This window comes from Gastrolobium bilobum, unplaced genomic scaffold (genome assembly GCF_033153095.1).
Source record: "Gastrolobium bilobum isolate Gb01-03AN ecotype WA unplaced genomic scaffold, APGP_CSIRO_Gbil_v1 utg909, whole genome shotgun sequence".
Lineage (NCBI taxonomy): Eukaryota > Viridiplantae > Streptophyta > Magnoliopsida > Fabales > Fabaceae > Gastrolobium > Gastrolobium bilobum.
Window position 1 is genome coordinate 462,842 of NW_026895707.1, and position 13,835 is coordinate 476,676.

General features: G+C 34.8%; 1 protein-coding gene across 1 annotated transcript; it reads left to right on the forward strand.

Annotated features, from left to right (window-relative positions):
• Nucleotides 1–7,418: 7,418 nt before the first annotated feature.
• On the forward strand, nucleotides 7,419–9,113 carry LOC133292736 (probable acyl-activating enzyme 6). The gene has a single exon (XM_061491182.1). It carries the CDS (start codon nucleotides 7,419–7,421, stop codon nucleotides 9,111–9,113), a length of 1,695 nt encoding a protein of 564 aa, XP_061347166.1.
• Nucleotides 9,114–13,835: the final 4,722 nt, after the last annotated feature.

Sequence of the window (13,835 nt, forward strand, 5' to 3'; positions counted from 1 at the left end):
TTAACAGCTCCTTTCTTGTTTATGCAATTTCTGATTTTAAAATATCTTTGTAACTATCTTTTCCATTTAATTTATCATCTTTATTTGATGGTGGCTTTGCAATTACATTATTTGTTTAATTTTATTTAGAAAGGTATAGATGAAAATTAATTAACTTAAGCGGGTACTTATTAAAAATAAATTGTTGAAGTTGACTGAATTATTTTTTGGTACAGAATATAATTCTGATTTTAATTTGTATTTATTTTCGTAAGCAAGGGTAAAAAAAAAAGTTGAGTTTCCCTCTTATCTTTCTGGTAGAATTGTTTTCAAGTCCTTTTCCTCCTGAAAAGCTAGGAAATTTTTTCACATATTTACTCTGTTCATTTGACAATGACATTTTGAAAGATAAATGATGCAACATAAGTGGCAAAAAAAAATTAATTTATTTCTTTTTTAATAAAAAAATCACGAATAAATAGTCGTTTTGAAATTAATTACGAAAATATAGAAGTGAAACATGTCCCATAGGGGCGTGACTGGTTGGAGAGAGACACCCCCATATCTGAGCTTGTTTCACCAAGTGTTGCCACGTGTCACAAAAGTCAACAATTTGATCGTAAAACTTTAGAAGTCCATAACTTTTGACTCGGGTACGAATTAGGTAATTTTTTTTTTAATTTCATATAACTTTTCGAGATCTGCGTAATGACACATCATTTGGTATATTTCTTCTCTCACAAAAAAAAATGAATTTACAATAATGATACCATAAGAACGTTTAAACTCAAATTAATAAGCAGAAAACCACTGTTATGATTAGAAACATTCATAATAAAGATCTTTATGATTATGGTAAGTTATGATAAGGTTAATTATGTATGTTATTGAGATATATATTAGAAATTTGAATGAAGAATTTTATGAAATTTATAACTTTATTCGGTTAACATCTGTCGGTGACTGAATATCGAATAATTTATATTAAAAAGTTAAGTGAGTGCTTTTTGTTTTATTTTGATTTTTAAGTTTTTGTTCATGATTATAAAAATGTTAGATTATTTTTAATAATAATTATAAGGTAACAAAGTCATGTCATTTTTAATAATTATGGTATTATTGTTGTAAATTCAATTTTTTTTGTGAGAGACAAAATATGCCAAATGAGGTGTCATTACGTAGATCTCGAAAAGTTATGTGAAATCAAAAAAAAATTACCTAATTCGGATACCCGAGTCAAAAGTTATGGACTTTCAAAGTTTTACGATCAAATTATTGACTTTTGTGACACGTGGCAACACCCGGTGAAACACGCCCAGATGGGGTGTGTCTCTCTCCAACTTGGCCACGCCCCATGTGGGCGTGACTCACGCTTAGGTCATGCCCCACATGGGCGTGTTTCTTTACTGGAACACGTCCCCATGTGGACGTGTTTGACTGCTATATTTTCGTAATTAATTTCAAAACGACTACATTTTCGTAAATTTTTATTAAAAAAATAATAAATTAATTTTTTTGTCGAGCACAACTAGTACACAAGCATGAAAGAATATGCTTATCTTAAGTCATCCCAATCTTAAATGCATTTGTTTAAGAGGTAGAATATTCTTTCAACTTTTTCTCTAATCCAATGGTGATCAGAGCAATAGTAAAATAGTTGTAAATTTTTTTAATAATATGAATATCCTACCTCGTTATTTAAATAGAGAAGAATAACGAGAAGAAGCATCCCCCGTACGCTTTTATTATATAAAGGAGAAAATATTTGTTATGTTACCGAAAGAGGAAATCTTTTTTCTACACTAAAAAAAAATGCGGGTCTATGAGAGTTTAAAAAAAAAAATAAAAAAAAATGTTGACAATGATATTTTTATCGCGGGATGACGGAAACAAAATATAACTATTCTATTTGTGCCCAAAAAGATTTTAAATAACAATAATGTATATCCCTCACATAGAGGTCACAATTTCTCAAAAGTTTATCACTTTGAAAATACGCATAAAATAATTTGTGTATATGTGCATATGCCAATTAATTGTCCATAAACAGTACTATTAAAATGACTGATCCTAAACTTAGGCCCAATGATCTAGTCCACGCGTCACGGGTCATTTCTCTTGGTATTTTTTCCTTTCAATCTCAGGTTGATGGGACAACGATTAAATTGTTACTGTTTATACAAATTATTATCAAAATGGTATGATCTTGAAATATTTTATCAAGGGTTTTCATTTTATCCTTTAACATAACACAACAAATTTTCCTACCTTCATAACATTTTGTGGGGCCCACACTTTTTAAAACAAAAAAATAAATAAAAAATTAAGGCACGCAAAACGAATCTCTATAACATTACACAATCACTTTTCCTACAACATAACTCTTATAAAACCCTTTTATCAAAGTGTCACGTCAGTAGTCTCACTACAACACAAGGCAAGTTAGGATTTGCTATATGACAACACTTCGTTAGCCACGTAACTAACTGCGCAGTGCAGCGAGTCTAGGTGACAGACAACCGTTGCCACCGTGGCTGACACGTGTGTAACTCGCTACACAACATAACTGGTTACGTAGCACTTGTTAAACTAGCTATGCTGCATAGCTAGTTTAAGTGTAAAGCTACCGATTCTGCATAGCTAGTCTGCGTGTATTTAAATAATATAAATTAATATAATTAACAAATGATAATTGTAAAATAATTTAAATTAAATTATACAAATTTAAACTACATTAATCAACAAAGATAAAATTCACTAAATTCATTAGCACTCATAACTTATATTAAATACCTTAAAGGCCTAAAATAATTTAACTTACATAACCTAAATTAAAGTAATAGTCCTATATTAATTTAAATTAATTAACACACATAAATTAAATTAAATAAATTTAGTTAAACCTCTAAAAATAACTAATTAATTATTCTAAATTAGTTTAAATTAATATACACTAAACTAAAATAAGATGATTAACAAACATTAATTTAATTTAATTCTTTAACAGTACTCAATGATATTAAATTTTTTAACTGTTACAAGTAGTTGTAATTAGCATATTTTAATTTTTAATAAATTAATATAATTAACACTACTAAAGATTAACAAATGATAATTGTAAAATAATTTAAATTAAATTATACAAATTTAAACTACATTAATTAACAAAGATAAATTTCACTAAATTCATTAACACTCATAACTTATATTAAATACCTTAAAAGTCGAAAATAATTTAACTTACATAACCTAAATTAAATTAATAGTCCTATATTAATTTAAATTAATTAACAGACATAAATTAAATTAAATGAATTTAGTTAAAACCCCTAAAAATAACTAATTAATTATTTTAAATTAGTTTAAATTAATATACACTAAACTAAAATAAAATAATTAACAAACATTAATTTAATTTAATTCTTTAACAGTACTCAATGATATTAAATTTTTTAGCCGTTACAAGTTGTTGTAATTAGCATATTTTAATTTATAATAAATTAAAGTAATTAACACTCCTAAAATTAACAAATGATAATTATAAAATAATTTAACTTACTTGGGTTTACCGTAGTGTGACACGTGTCACATATGGGTTGTCACGCAGAGTCGCTGCACAGCTCAGCTAGTTACGTGCCAACGAGATGCTGCCACGTGGTCAATCTTAATTTGCCACGTTACATAGCGAGACTGATGACATAGCACTTTGGTAAAAAAAATTGGGTTATGATATTATGATAATATTTTAGCTAAGTGACAATTTAATTATGGTCCCAGATTCATGCAGTGACAAACCGACAACAATAAAATTATCTCATCTCACTCTCCCTCGTCATATTAATTATTAAATGCTAGTCTCATCACATTAAATGCTAAATATGACCTATAAATACATCTCTCCATTACAAAAAGAGGTAGCAATCTAATATATCATGAGTTGTTAGTGTTTAATTGGAAAATTACCTTGACTGTTGAACACACACACACCCCCTTTCTCTTTCATCATCATCTTATAATTTTATTATTGTCATTAAGAGTTACCCAGTATTAAGATATTCTCGATTCTTGGGGCTTTGCCACTTTTGCCTATAAAAAAAAAATTCTCGATTCTTCTCAATTATCATCATCGGACAGTTGAAGTACATTAATAAAATCCACCTAATTTTGTTTTTAAACTGGGAAATGAGTGGATTGCACCACCATCCGATGCGTGTGTCACTCGTACAACTATGGGGTGGGGCTTGGTGTCGAACAGGGAGAAGTGAGATCAAAGAACTCTAAAAAGAGTCAAGACAAGCTGCCCTACCTAATTTGTTTTGATTGGAATTATTGGTTCGTAGGTTACCGCTTCCTACCTTAATATGAAAATATAGTAGAGATAATCAAAACGGAAATGTCCCTTGCACATGAGTTAAACATTTTCTTAATGAGATGAAAATGTTAAGAACTTGAGGTGACTACTCCAAAAGCTAGCTCAAGGGGTGAGAGTGCTCAAAGTCTTATAAAGGTTATATTAGTTGCCCATCCAATCAATGTGAGATTATATATCTCAACACGTCCCCTCACGCAAGAGCAATGTGAGATTATATATCTCAACACGTCCCAACACGTCCCCTCACGCAAGAGCAATGTGAGATTATATATCTCAACACGTCCCATCACGCAAGAGCCCTTTAGGTTAGAAGGGTGAAAATTGCACATGCTTATTTTTGGTTTACCTTTTTTGTGTTTTATTTATTTATTTTAATTCCACTTTTTAAAGCGGGGGACGGTGAGGTTCTGATACCATATTAAGAACTTGAGGTCACCACCCCAAAAGCTAGCTCAAGGGGTGGGAGTGCCGAAGGCCTTATAAAGGCCATATTAGTTGCTCATTCAATCAATGTGGGACTATATATCTCAACACGTCCCCTCACACAAGAGCAATGTGAGACTATATATTTCAACAGATCGAACAAATATATGATTGTTAATACCAGATTTTACTCAGCGTCAACTGTTGAGTGAAAAAAAAAAAAAAAACTTCTCGCAACACTTTCTTCTCCTACTTATCGGATGGATTTTTTGTTACTCTCGTACCATTTTGTGTGGTATGGGAGTACTCTGTTATTAAAAAAAAAAGAATATGACAGAAAATAATTATAAAGACATAGATATATATATAAAATATATTATTTTCTTTTATATTTAGTAAATATGCATTGAATATAGATTACCAAAAAAAGATGCACTGAATATTTAATACTCTCTTATCACCGGAAATATTTTCGTGATTTGGACAGAGTCTTCGCCCTCAAATACTTGCGACACCTACCCTTACTAAAACAGGAGCCCAAAAAATAAAAGATAGAAAAAGTTATAGGTGAAAACTACTTATGAGGGCATTGAGGGGGGCTGGTAGTGCCGGTGACACATAGGAGGAAGATTTTTGGATGGGCTTTTTTTATGAAAGAATTTTTATTTATTTAAAAAAAGCTATTTTGGGATTTTTTATTTTCGTCAACAGTATTTTAATAACTCTATATATAAAAAATATTTACTAATTTAACCTACAAATATTTTTTTATTTAAAAATATTTTTTATGTATTTCATCCAAGTGTAAAATAATTTTAACTTTTATAAAAAGTCATTATAAAAAAAACCAATAAAAGATTATGTTTTTTAAAAATCATCCCAACGAGCTCATAATATGAAGAAGCCAAAAGGAGGGGTGAAAGAAGTTAATGCTATGGACCAGGAGATGATGGAAAAGGAACCAAGCCAGAGAAGGAGATGTTCCATGGAATACAAACTTATATTATGTATGAAGAACAATTTGTTCGTGTTAAAATTTTATATAATTTTTTTATGTAAATTTTTTGTACTTATTATCTTTGTTAGATATTAAATAAATAAATAAAATTTTATGATATTTTGTCAAACAATAAATACTAAATTTATTTGTAAATATTTATATAATTAAAAAATAGAGATAAAATTTTGACGCGGGATAAGAATACACGAAAAAAATTGTAAATTTAACAAGGATTTATTTCCTGTGGTGCACTACCATGTGGTGGGTTCAGAGAATTCGATTAATTTGACGAGGTTAGAATAATGCAGTTTCTGAAGAAGGAATATATTATGCCAAAATGAGTTGTTAAAGAAAGGAAAAATAGAAAAATAAAATAAGGTATTATTGTTTTCAATGTAATAAGAGATAATTTTATCTATTATATATATATAAAAGTATGTGGAATTCATGTGAAGTAAAAAAAGAGAAAATAATAAAATGAGTCTCACATATTTTTATTTATATATAATAGATAAAAATATTAATTTTAAAAAAATGATCATAAAAATAAAAATAATATATATATATATATATATATATATATATATGGGTGCATATTTTCTTATGTTGTAGGATAGTAGGAGAGAAAAAAAGTAGAGATAAGTTAAATGTGGGTCCCACATTTTAAATTAAAAAAGAAAAGAAAAATTAATTGGCACGGAAAACGAATTTGTGTAGGAAAAAATTCTTATCTCATGTAGATGGAGATAATGATTTCCCTATATATATATATATATATATATATATAGTAGAGAATGCATAAAGATACTCTTAACACTGAAAATATTTTACTGATTGGACAATGGACATAGAGTCTTTTTTTTTTTTTTTGGTACACGATGGACATATAGTCTTCGCCCTTAAATGCCTGCGACACCTACCTTTACTAAAACGGTAGCCCAAAAAAAGAAATTATTATTTCATAGTATTTCACTTCGAAAATTACATTTTTTTATTTTTTTTTACTTTTTAATGATAGGTCTCCCTTAATTTTTGTACGTCATACGAAAAAGTAATCTCATGTAATATGATAATAGTATTTCAAAAAAATTAAAGAGAAAAAAAGTTATTGGTGAAAAAAACTACTTACAACAGAGGCGAGTAATATTTGTTGGTTCTCAGTAACACAACCACTCAAACTGCAGTGTCATAAAGTGGTGCTCCATTAATAACTAACCACACAATCTAGTGAATTTACTGCTCTGCTATATGCTTCACATCCAACAATATCTCTCTTTGCATGAATTTCAATTGTACTTCACACAGCCAGAAAAAAATATCAAGACATGAGGTTTACCATTTAGCTTGTGGTAAGAAAAGTGTTTATCTTTTTAAATGACACAATTTATATTTTTTTCATTTTCATAAAGAGGTGAGATTTACACCTTTATATTTTTCTGTCTATTTTCTCTTCTTCTTTATCTATCGTTTTCTCTCATTTAAAATGACACAATTTTATATAATGATACACACTCTTCTCTTCTTCTCTTGCACATGTGGTGATGTACGGATATGTAGTGGTGCGTGTGTATCCCATCCCCATGTTTATTTAATAAACAGACGGATCATTCCATAGGCTGCACAGTTTTGTGTTATTGACGGACGATGGATCAGCTCAACCTATGCCCAAACTCTGCTAACTCGCCACCACTCACCCCACTCAGCTTCTTGGACAGAGCTGCTGTTGTCTACGGTGATTCCCATTCTATTCTCTACAACAGCACCTCCTTCACCTGGTCCCAAACCCACCGTCGATGCCTCCAACTCGCCTCCTCCCTCTCCTCCCTCGGCATCCGCAGGGGCGACGTCGTTTCCGTACTCTCCCCAAACACTCCCCCCATGTACGAGCTCCACTTCGCCGTCCCCATGACCGGCGCCACCCTCAACAACCTCAACCTCCGCCTCGACCACCGCACCCTCTCCGTCCTCCTCCTCCACAGCGAATCCAAGCTCGTGTTCGTCGACGTTCTCTCCCTCTCTCTCATCCTCAACGCCCTCTCCTCCTTCCCGCCAAACACCACCTCGCGTCCCCATCTCGTCCTCATCACCGATGATGCGGTCGCGGTGCACCAAGACCTTTTCCCAGCCGTTGAGTTCCTGGACTCCTACGAGGGTCTCATGAGCAAGGGCGATCCTGGCTTCAAGTGGGTCAGACCCAACTCCGAGTGGGACCCAATAACTTTAAACTACACTTCAGGTACGACGTCGTCTCCCAAAGGCGTGGTGCATTGCCACAGAGGAACCTTCATCGTGGCCCTTGATTCCTTGATTGACTGGTCCGTGCCGAAACAGCCGGTTTACCTGTGGACTCTGCCCATGTTCCACTCTAACGGATGGAGCTTCCCGTGGGGAATCGCTGCCGTCGGTGGAACCAACGTTTGCGCGCGTAGGATCGACGCCCAGACGATCTTCCGCCTGATTGAATCGCACGGGGTAACCCACATGTGCGCTGCGCCTGTGGTGCTCAACATGCTAACGAGCTTCGACAGAACAGAACCGCTTAAGAACCCGGTTCACGTCCTGACTGGCGGTTCGCCTCCTCCGGCGACGGTTCTGTCCCGGGCAGAGTCGCTGGGTTTGGTGGTGAGCCACGGGTACGGGATGACGGAGACGTGCGGTGTGATAGTGTCGTGCACGTGGAAGAGGGAGTGGAATGAGTTTCCGGCGAGGGAGAGGGCGAGGCTGAAGGCGAGGCAGGGAGTGAGGACGGTGGGAGTGACGGAGGTGGACGTGGTGGAGGCTGAGTCAGGATTGAGCGTGAAGCGGGACGGATCAACGGTGGGCGAGATAGTGGTGAGAGGAGGGTGCGTGATGCTGGGTTACCTGAAAGACGAAGAAGCGACGTCAAAGTGCATGAGAAGAGGGAATGGGTGGTTCTACACGGGGGACGTTGGGGTGATGCACCAGGATGGGTATTTGGAGATCAAGGATAGGTCTAAAGACGTCATAATAAGTGGCGGAGAGAACCTCAGCAGCGTGGAGGTTGAGGCGGTGCTGTATACTCACCCTGCGGTTAACGAGGTGGCTGTGGTGGCGAGGCCAGATCATTTCTGGGGGGAGACGCCGTGTGCGTTTGTGACCTTGAAGGGTGGTACTGGGTTGACGAAGAAGCCTTCGGAGAAGGAGCTGATGGAGTTTTGTAGGGAGAGGTTGCCACATTTTATGGTCCCGAAGACGGTGGTGTTTATGGAGGAGCTGCCGAGGACTTCCACGGGGAAGGTTCGGAAAAATATACTTAGAACGGATGCCCAAGCTATGGGGTCTTTGCCACCGCCAACACCACCACCTAGTCGCACGTAATAATGATCAACTATATATTGTTTTGTTTATACAAGAGTTAAGAGTTATCTTGTATTAAAAGTGATTGTGTTATGGTATATAGATTTGTTTTTGCTGAAGTTTTTTTTTTGCTGCGGGTCCTACAAAATATTGTGTATGTAAAAAACTTTTTATGATCACATTAAATAATAGATGATAAACCCTTTGTTTATAGAGAAAGAAAGACTTTAATTTGCAGCTATTAAATTGGTGGTTACTTGTGTTTCAACCAAGAATATTTCTCTCTCATTTTTGGCTCACAAATGGGTTTAAACCATGTTTTACGAATTGAAACGTGATATTTTGGTCAGCACATTAAATCTCTCATGTTAAGTAACACATAGTTACACGGAATGATCCATTTTCCTGGATCTCCTTTATCACGATCATATCATGTGAAAAAATTAATCTTTTATAGATAAATCAATTGTCAAAACTTTATTATTTTATATTCTAATATATTTTTTTCTCTTATTTTTTATCATTATTAATTTGCCCATAAATAATTAGAATCTTCTCATATAATATAATTATTTAACTAACACACGAGAATATCCACTCCCATCTATTTCATTTAAAGTATGGTATTTTTTCTACATTCTTTTGTTTTTTTGATATTTTTCTGCTCTTTTAACATTTTATTATTATTTTTAAAAATTAAGATAGGCCAACTCATTTAATCCATTCGCTTAAGTGGTTTGAATCGGATTAATAATTTTTAGATTACTACTAAAGTGATCCGGATTGGGTTTGCTCACTTTAAAGGTCAACCCATCCACAGTGGGCCGACTGAGTTGACCTAATTGGGTAGTTTTATATATCATTTGACCGATTTGATTATAAATATTGTGAACACCGGATTTTGTCCCAGATCTCTTAGGTAGTGTTTTGTTGAAGGTTTATTTTGGGATTGATGAAAAAGTATAAGTGGATATTGAAAAATAACATGTTTGGTTCAGGTTTTTTCAAGAAATACTAGGCAAATAGGATAGATGGAAAAATGACTTTTATGTTGATTTTTGGATGAAATTCATTGTTACAGAATACCACTTGAAATGTGGTATTTTGAGATAACTGGGGAAGTGAAAAAACAGGTGCAAAGTTTCTCTCGAACATAGATTTTGCATATTTAAATAAATTTTTCTGGTAATATTTGGGTCAACCAAACAACTTTATTTACATTTTCCTACCAAACTCACTTTCCAACAATTTCCCTATCAATTACATTTTCCTAGTAAAAAAAAATTTCTCCCGAACCAAACACTACCTTAAAAAAAACATATTTTTTATTGTGAACTCCTATTTTAAAAATAAAAAATAAAAAAATAAAAGTAGTAATTAAATAATAAAATAAAAAATAAAAAATGAACAAAAGAAGAAAACTACCCCTAACTATTACTTGCATCGTGAGCAGAGCAACTACATTTCTCTCTTTTCCTAAGCTAGTCATATTGTCGTTTCAAGAGGAAAAGCTCTGCACAAGAGACCGCCACTGCAAAAGAGTTCTCCACTGGCTTACGTTTTGGGCACAAAGCTACTTCACTGGTGTACGTTGCATACTTTGCTGAAAAGTAAGATATCAGGTAGACAAAATAAGAATGGTTCAGAGATGGATACATAGAAGCTATTAGAAGAAAGAATTAAAAACTGTATATTCATTATGTTGATTACAGAAGGTATCTCTGATATATATACATAAGAGAGTGAAATGCAAAAAGAATCTCCTAACAAACTGTAACAAATTGAACCAAAGAAAAAGGCACCACTACTTCACGTGGTTTGTTACAACAGAAAAAGAAAGATAAGAATAAAGCTATATCTAACTAATATTATTCTCTAATCACAATCTTAACACTCCCCCTCAAGATGGAGAGTGTATATTCAACACTCCCATCTTGTCAAGCAATGTTTGAAATTGTCCAGGAAATAATGGCTTGGTAAGCAAATCTGCCTGCTGCAGCTGAGAAGGAATATACATCACCTTTACCTCCCCTTTTGATACCTTTTCTCTAACCAAGTGACAATCTATCTCTATGTGTTTAGTCCTCTCATGAAAAACTGAATTTTCTGCAATGTGTAGGGCTGCTTGATTATCACAAAAAATCAAGCAAGGTTCTTGATGCAGTATGCCAAAATCAAGCAAAAGAGATCGTAGCCAAATTAATTCACATGTCACATTAGCCATTGCTCTATACTCGGCCTCAGCTGATGATCTAGCCACTGTTGGTTGTTTCTTTGACTTCCAACTTATCAATGAGTCTCCTATAAAAACACAAAAACCAGTAATTGATCTTCTAGTGTCTGTGCATGATCCCCAATATGAGTCAGAAAAAGCTCTTAACTTCAATTGTCCAGAAGTAGGGTAAAAAATGCCTTGTCCAACTGTCCCTTTGACATATTGCAGTAACCTATGAACTGCATGAAGATGTGGTACCCTCGGATGAGCAAGAAACTGGCTAAGTTTATTTACAGCATATGACAAATCTGGTCTACTAATGGTTAAGAATAACAACCGTCCAATTAGTCTCCTGTAAGAAACTGGATCATCTAACAAGTCACCCTCCTCTTGAGACAACTTGATATTTGGTTCCATTGGAGTAGCTTTGGATTTACAACCAGTAACTCCAGCATCTTTTAAAATCTGTAGTGCATATCCTCTTTGGCAAATGGAAATCCCTTTGCATGAACGTTCAACTTCTAATCCAAGGAAATACTTCAAATCACCAAGGTCTTTCAATTTAAATTGATTGTTCAAGTAATCTTTCAGTTGCTGCACTTCTGAATCATTATTTCCAGCCACTATGATGTCATCTACATACACCAAAACAGCAAGAAAACATCCGCTTTTGTTCTTAACAAAGAGAGAAGAATCTCCAATGGATTGTTTGAAACCATGAGTAATTAAAACCTGAGAAAATTTATGGAACCACTGCCTTGATGCCTGTTTAAGTCCATACAAGGACTTATGTAACTTACAAACCATATTTGATGATGCAGGCTCCCCCTCATGGAGATAACCGAGAGGTGGAACCATGTACACTTCTTCAGTTAACTCACCATGGAGAAAAGCGTTATTGATGTCTAAATGAGTAAGGGACCAGCCACGCAAGGAGGCCAAAGCAAGCAATAAACGAACAAATGTTACTTTTGCTACTGGAGAGAATGTATCAAAAAAATCCACTCCCTCTTGTTGATTGAAACCTTGAGCCACTAAACGAGCTTTATAACGTTCCAGGGTACCATCTGCATGAAGCTTTACTTTGTAGACCCATTTGCAACCGATGGCCCTTTTATTAGGTGGCAATGGAACAAGAGACCAAGTTCCATTTGTTTCCAAAGCATTAATCTCCAATTGCATTGCTTGCTGCCATGAGGGAACTTTAACAGCTTCATAGAAAGAGGAGGGCTCTGGATGTAATGTGACCGAGCCAATGAAAGATGCATAAGAAGCAGAGAGGCGAGAACTTGAGAGAACAGACTCAAGAGGATGCTGTGTAGAAGATGGTACAGAGTAGCAATGATAGTCTCTTAAATGAGAAAGAGGATGAACATCTCTAGTGGAGGTTCTGCGAGTAACAAGTGGCTGTGAAGGCAATGCAGAAGTCACGTCCATGATAGGAAGGGTGGAAGGTACTTGCATAGGCAAAACAGAATCATCAAATACAGTAGGAGAAGAATCAGGTAGATGCTTGAAAGGGAACTCATGCTCATGAAAAACAACATCCCTTGATATGAAGACTTTGTTGGTTGCCACATTCAACACCTTGTAGGCTTTGTATCCTTGCGGATATCCAAGAAACACACCAGGAAAAGCTCGTGAGAAAATTTGTGACGATCACGAGGCAATGTAGATACATAACATAGACACCCAAATGTCCGAAGATGTGAATAGGAAGGAGGCTTCCCCATCAGCACCTCAAAAGGGGATTTGTCAGTCAACAATGTAGATGGCAAGCGGTTGATTAAATACACAGCCGTTTGTACACAGTCTGCCCAGTAACCAAAAGGTACATTTGACTGGAATTGGAGAGACCTTGCCACATTAAGCAAGTGTTGATGCTTACGTTCTACCACAGCATTTTGCTGGGGCCTATCAACACAGGAATGATAAGACATAATACCTTTCATTTTGAAAAATTCAGAGAAATTAAATTCCGGAGCATTATCAGACCGGACAGCCTTAATATTCACATGGAACTGAGTGTTAATCATAGTATGAAACTCAGGAAAAATTTGTAAAACATCAGATTTGGATCGTAAGAAATAAAGCCAAGTATACCTGTTGCAATCATCAACAATGGTTAAGAAATAACGAAAACCATCAACAGAGACAGGTGAAAAAGGACCCCATATATCCAAATGAACCAAATCAAAAGGTGAAGAACTCATGTTATTATTTGAAACAAAAGGCAAACGCCTCTGTTTAGACAAAGGACACACATTACAAAAGGTGTTTGGAATTGAAGACAGATGCAACATATGCTGTAAAACATGTAAACGGGAAAAAGAGGGATGACCCAAACGCATGTGCCAGAGAGAGGATAATTTTGTGGATGAGACCTGTGCTTCAGGACCATTGGAGACGGCATGTAGGACATACAAATTACCTTGTCTCTCAGCCGTCCCAATCGTGTGGCCCGTGGTAAGATCCTGCAAAACACACGAAGAGGATGAAAAAGAGATATTGAGTTTGAAGACAGATGT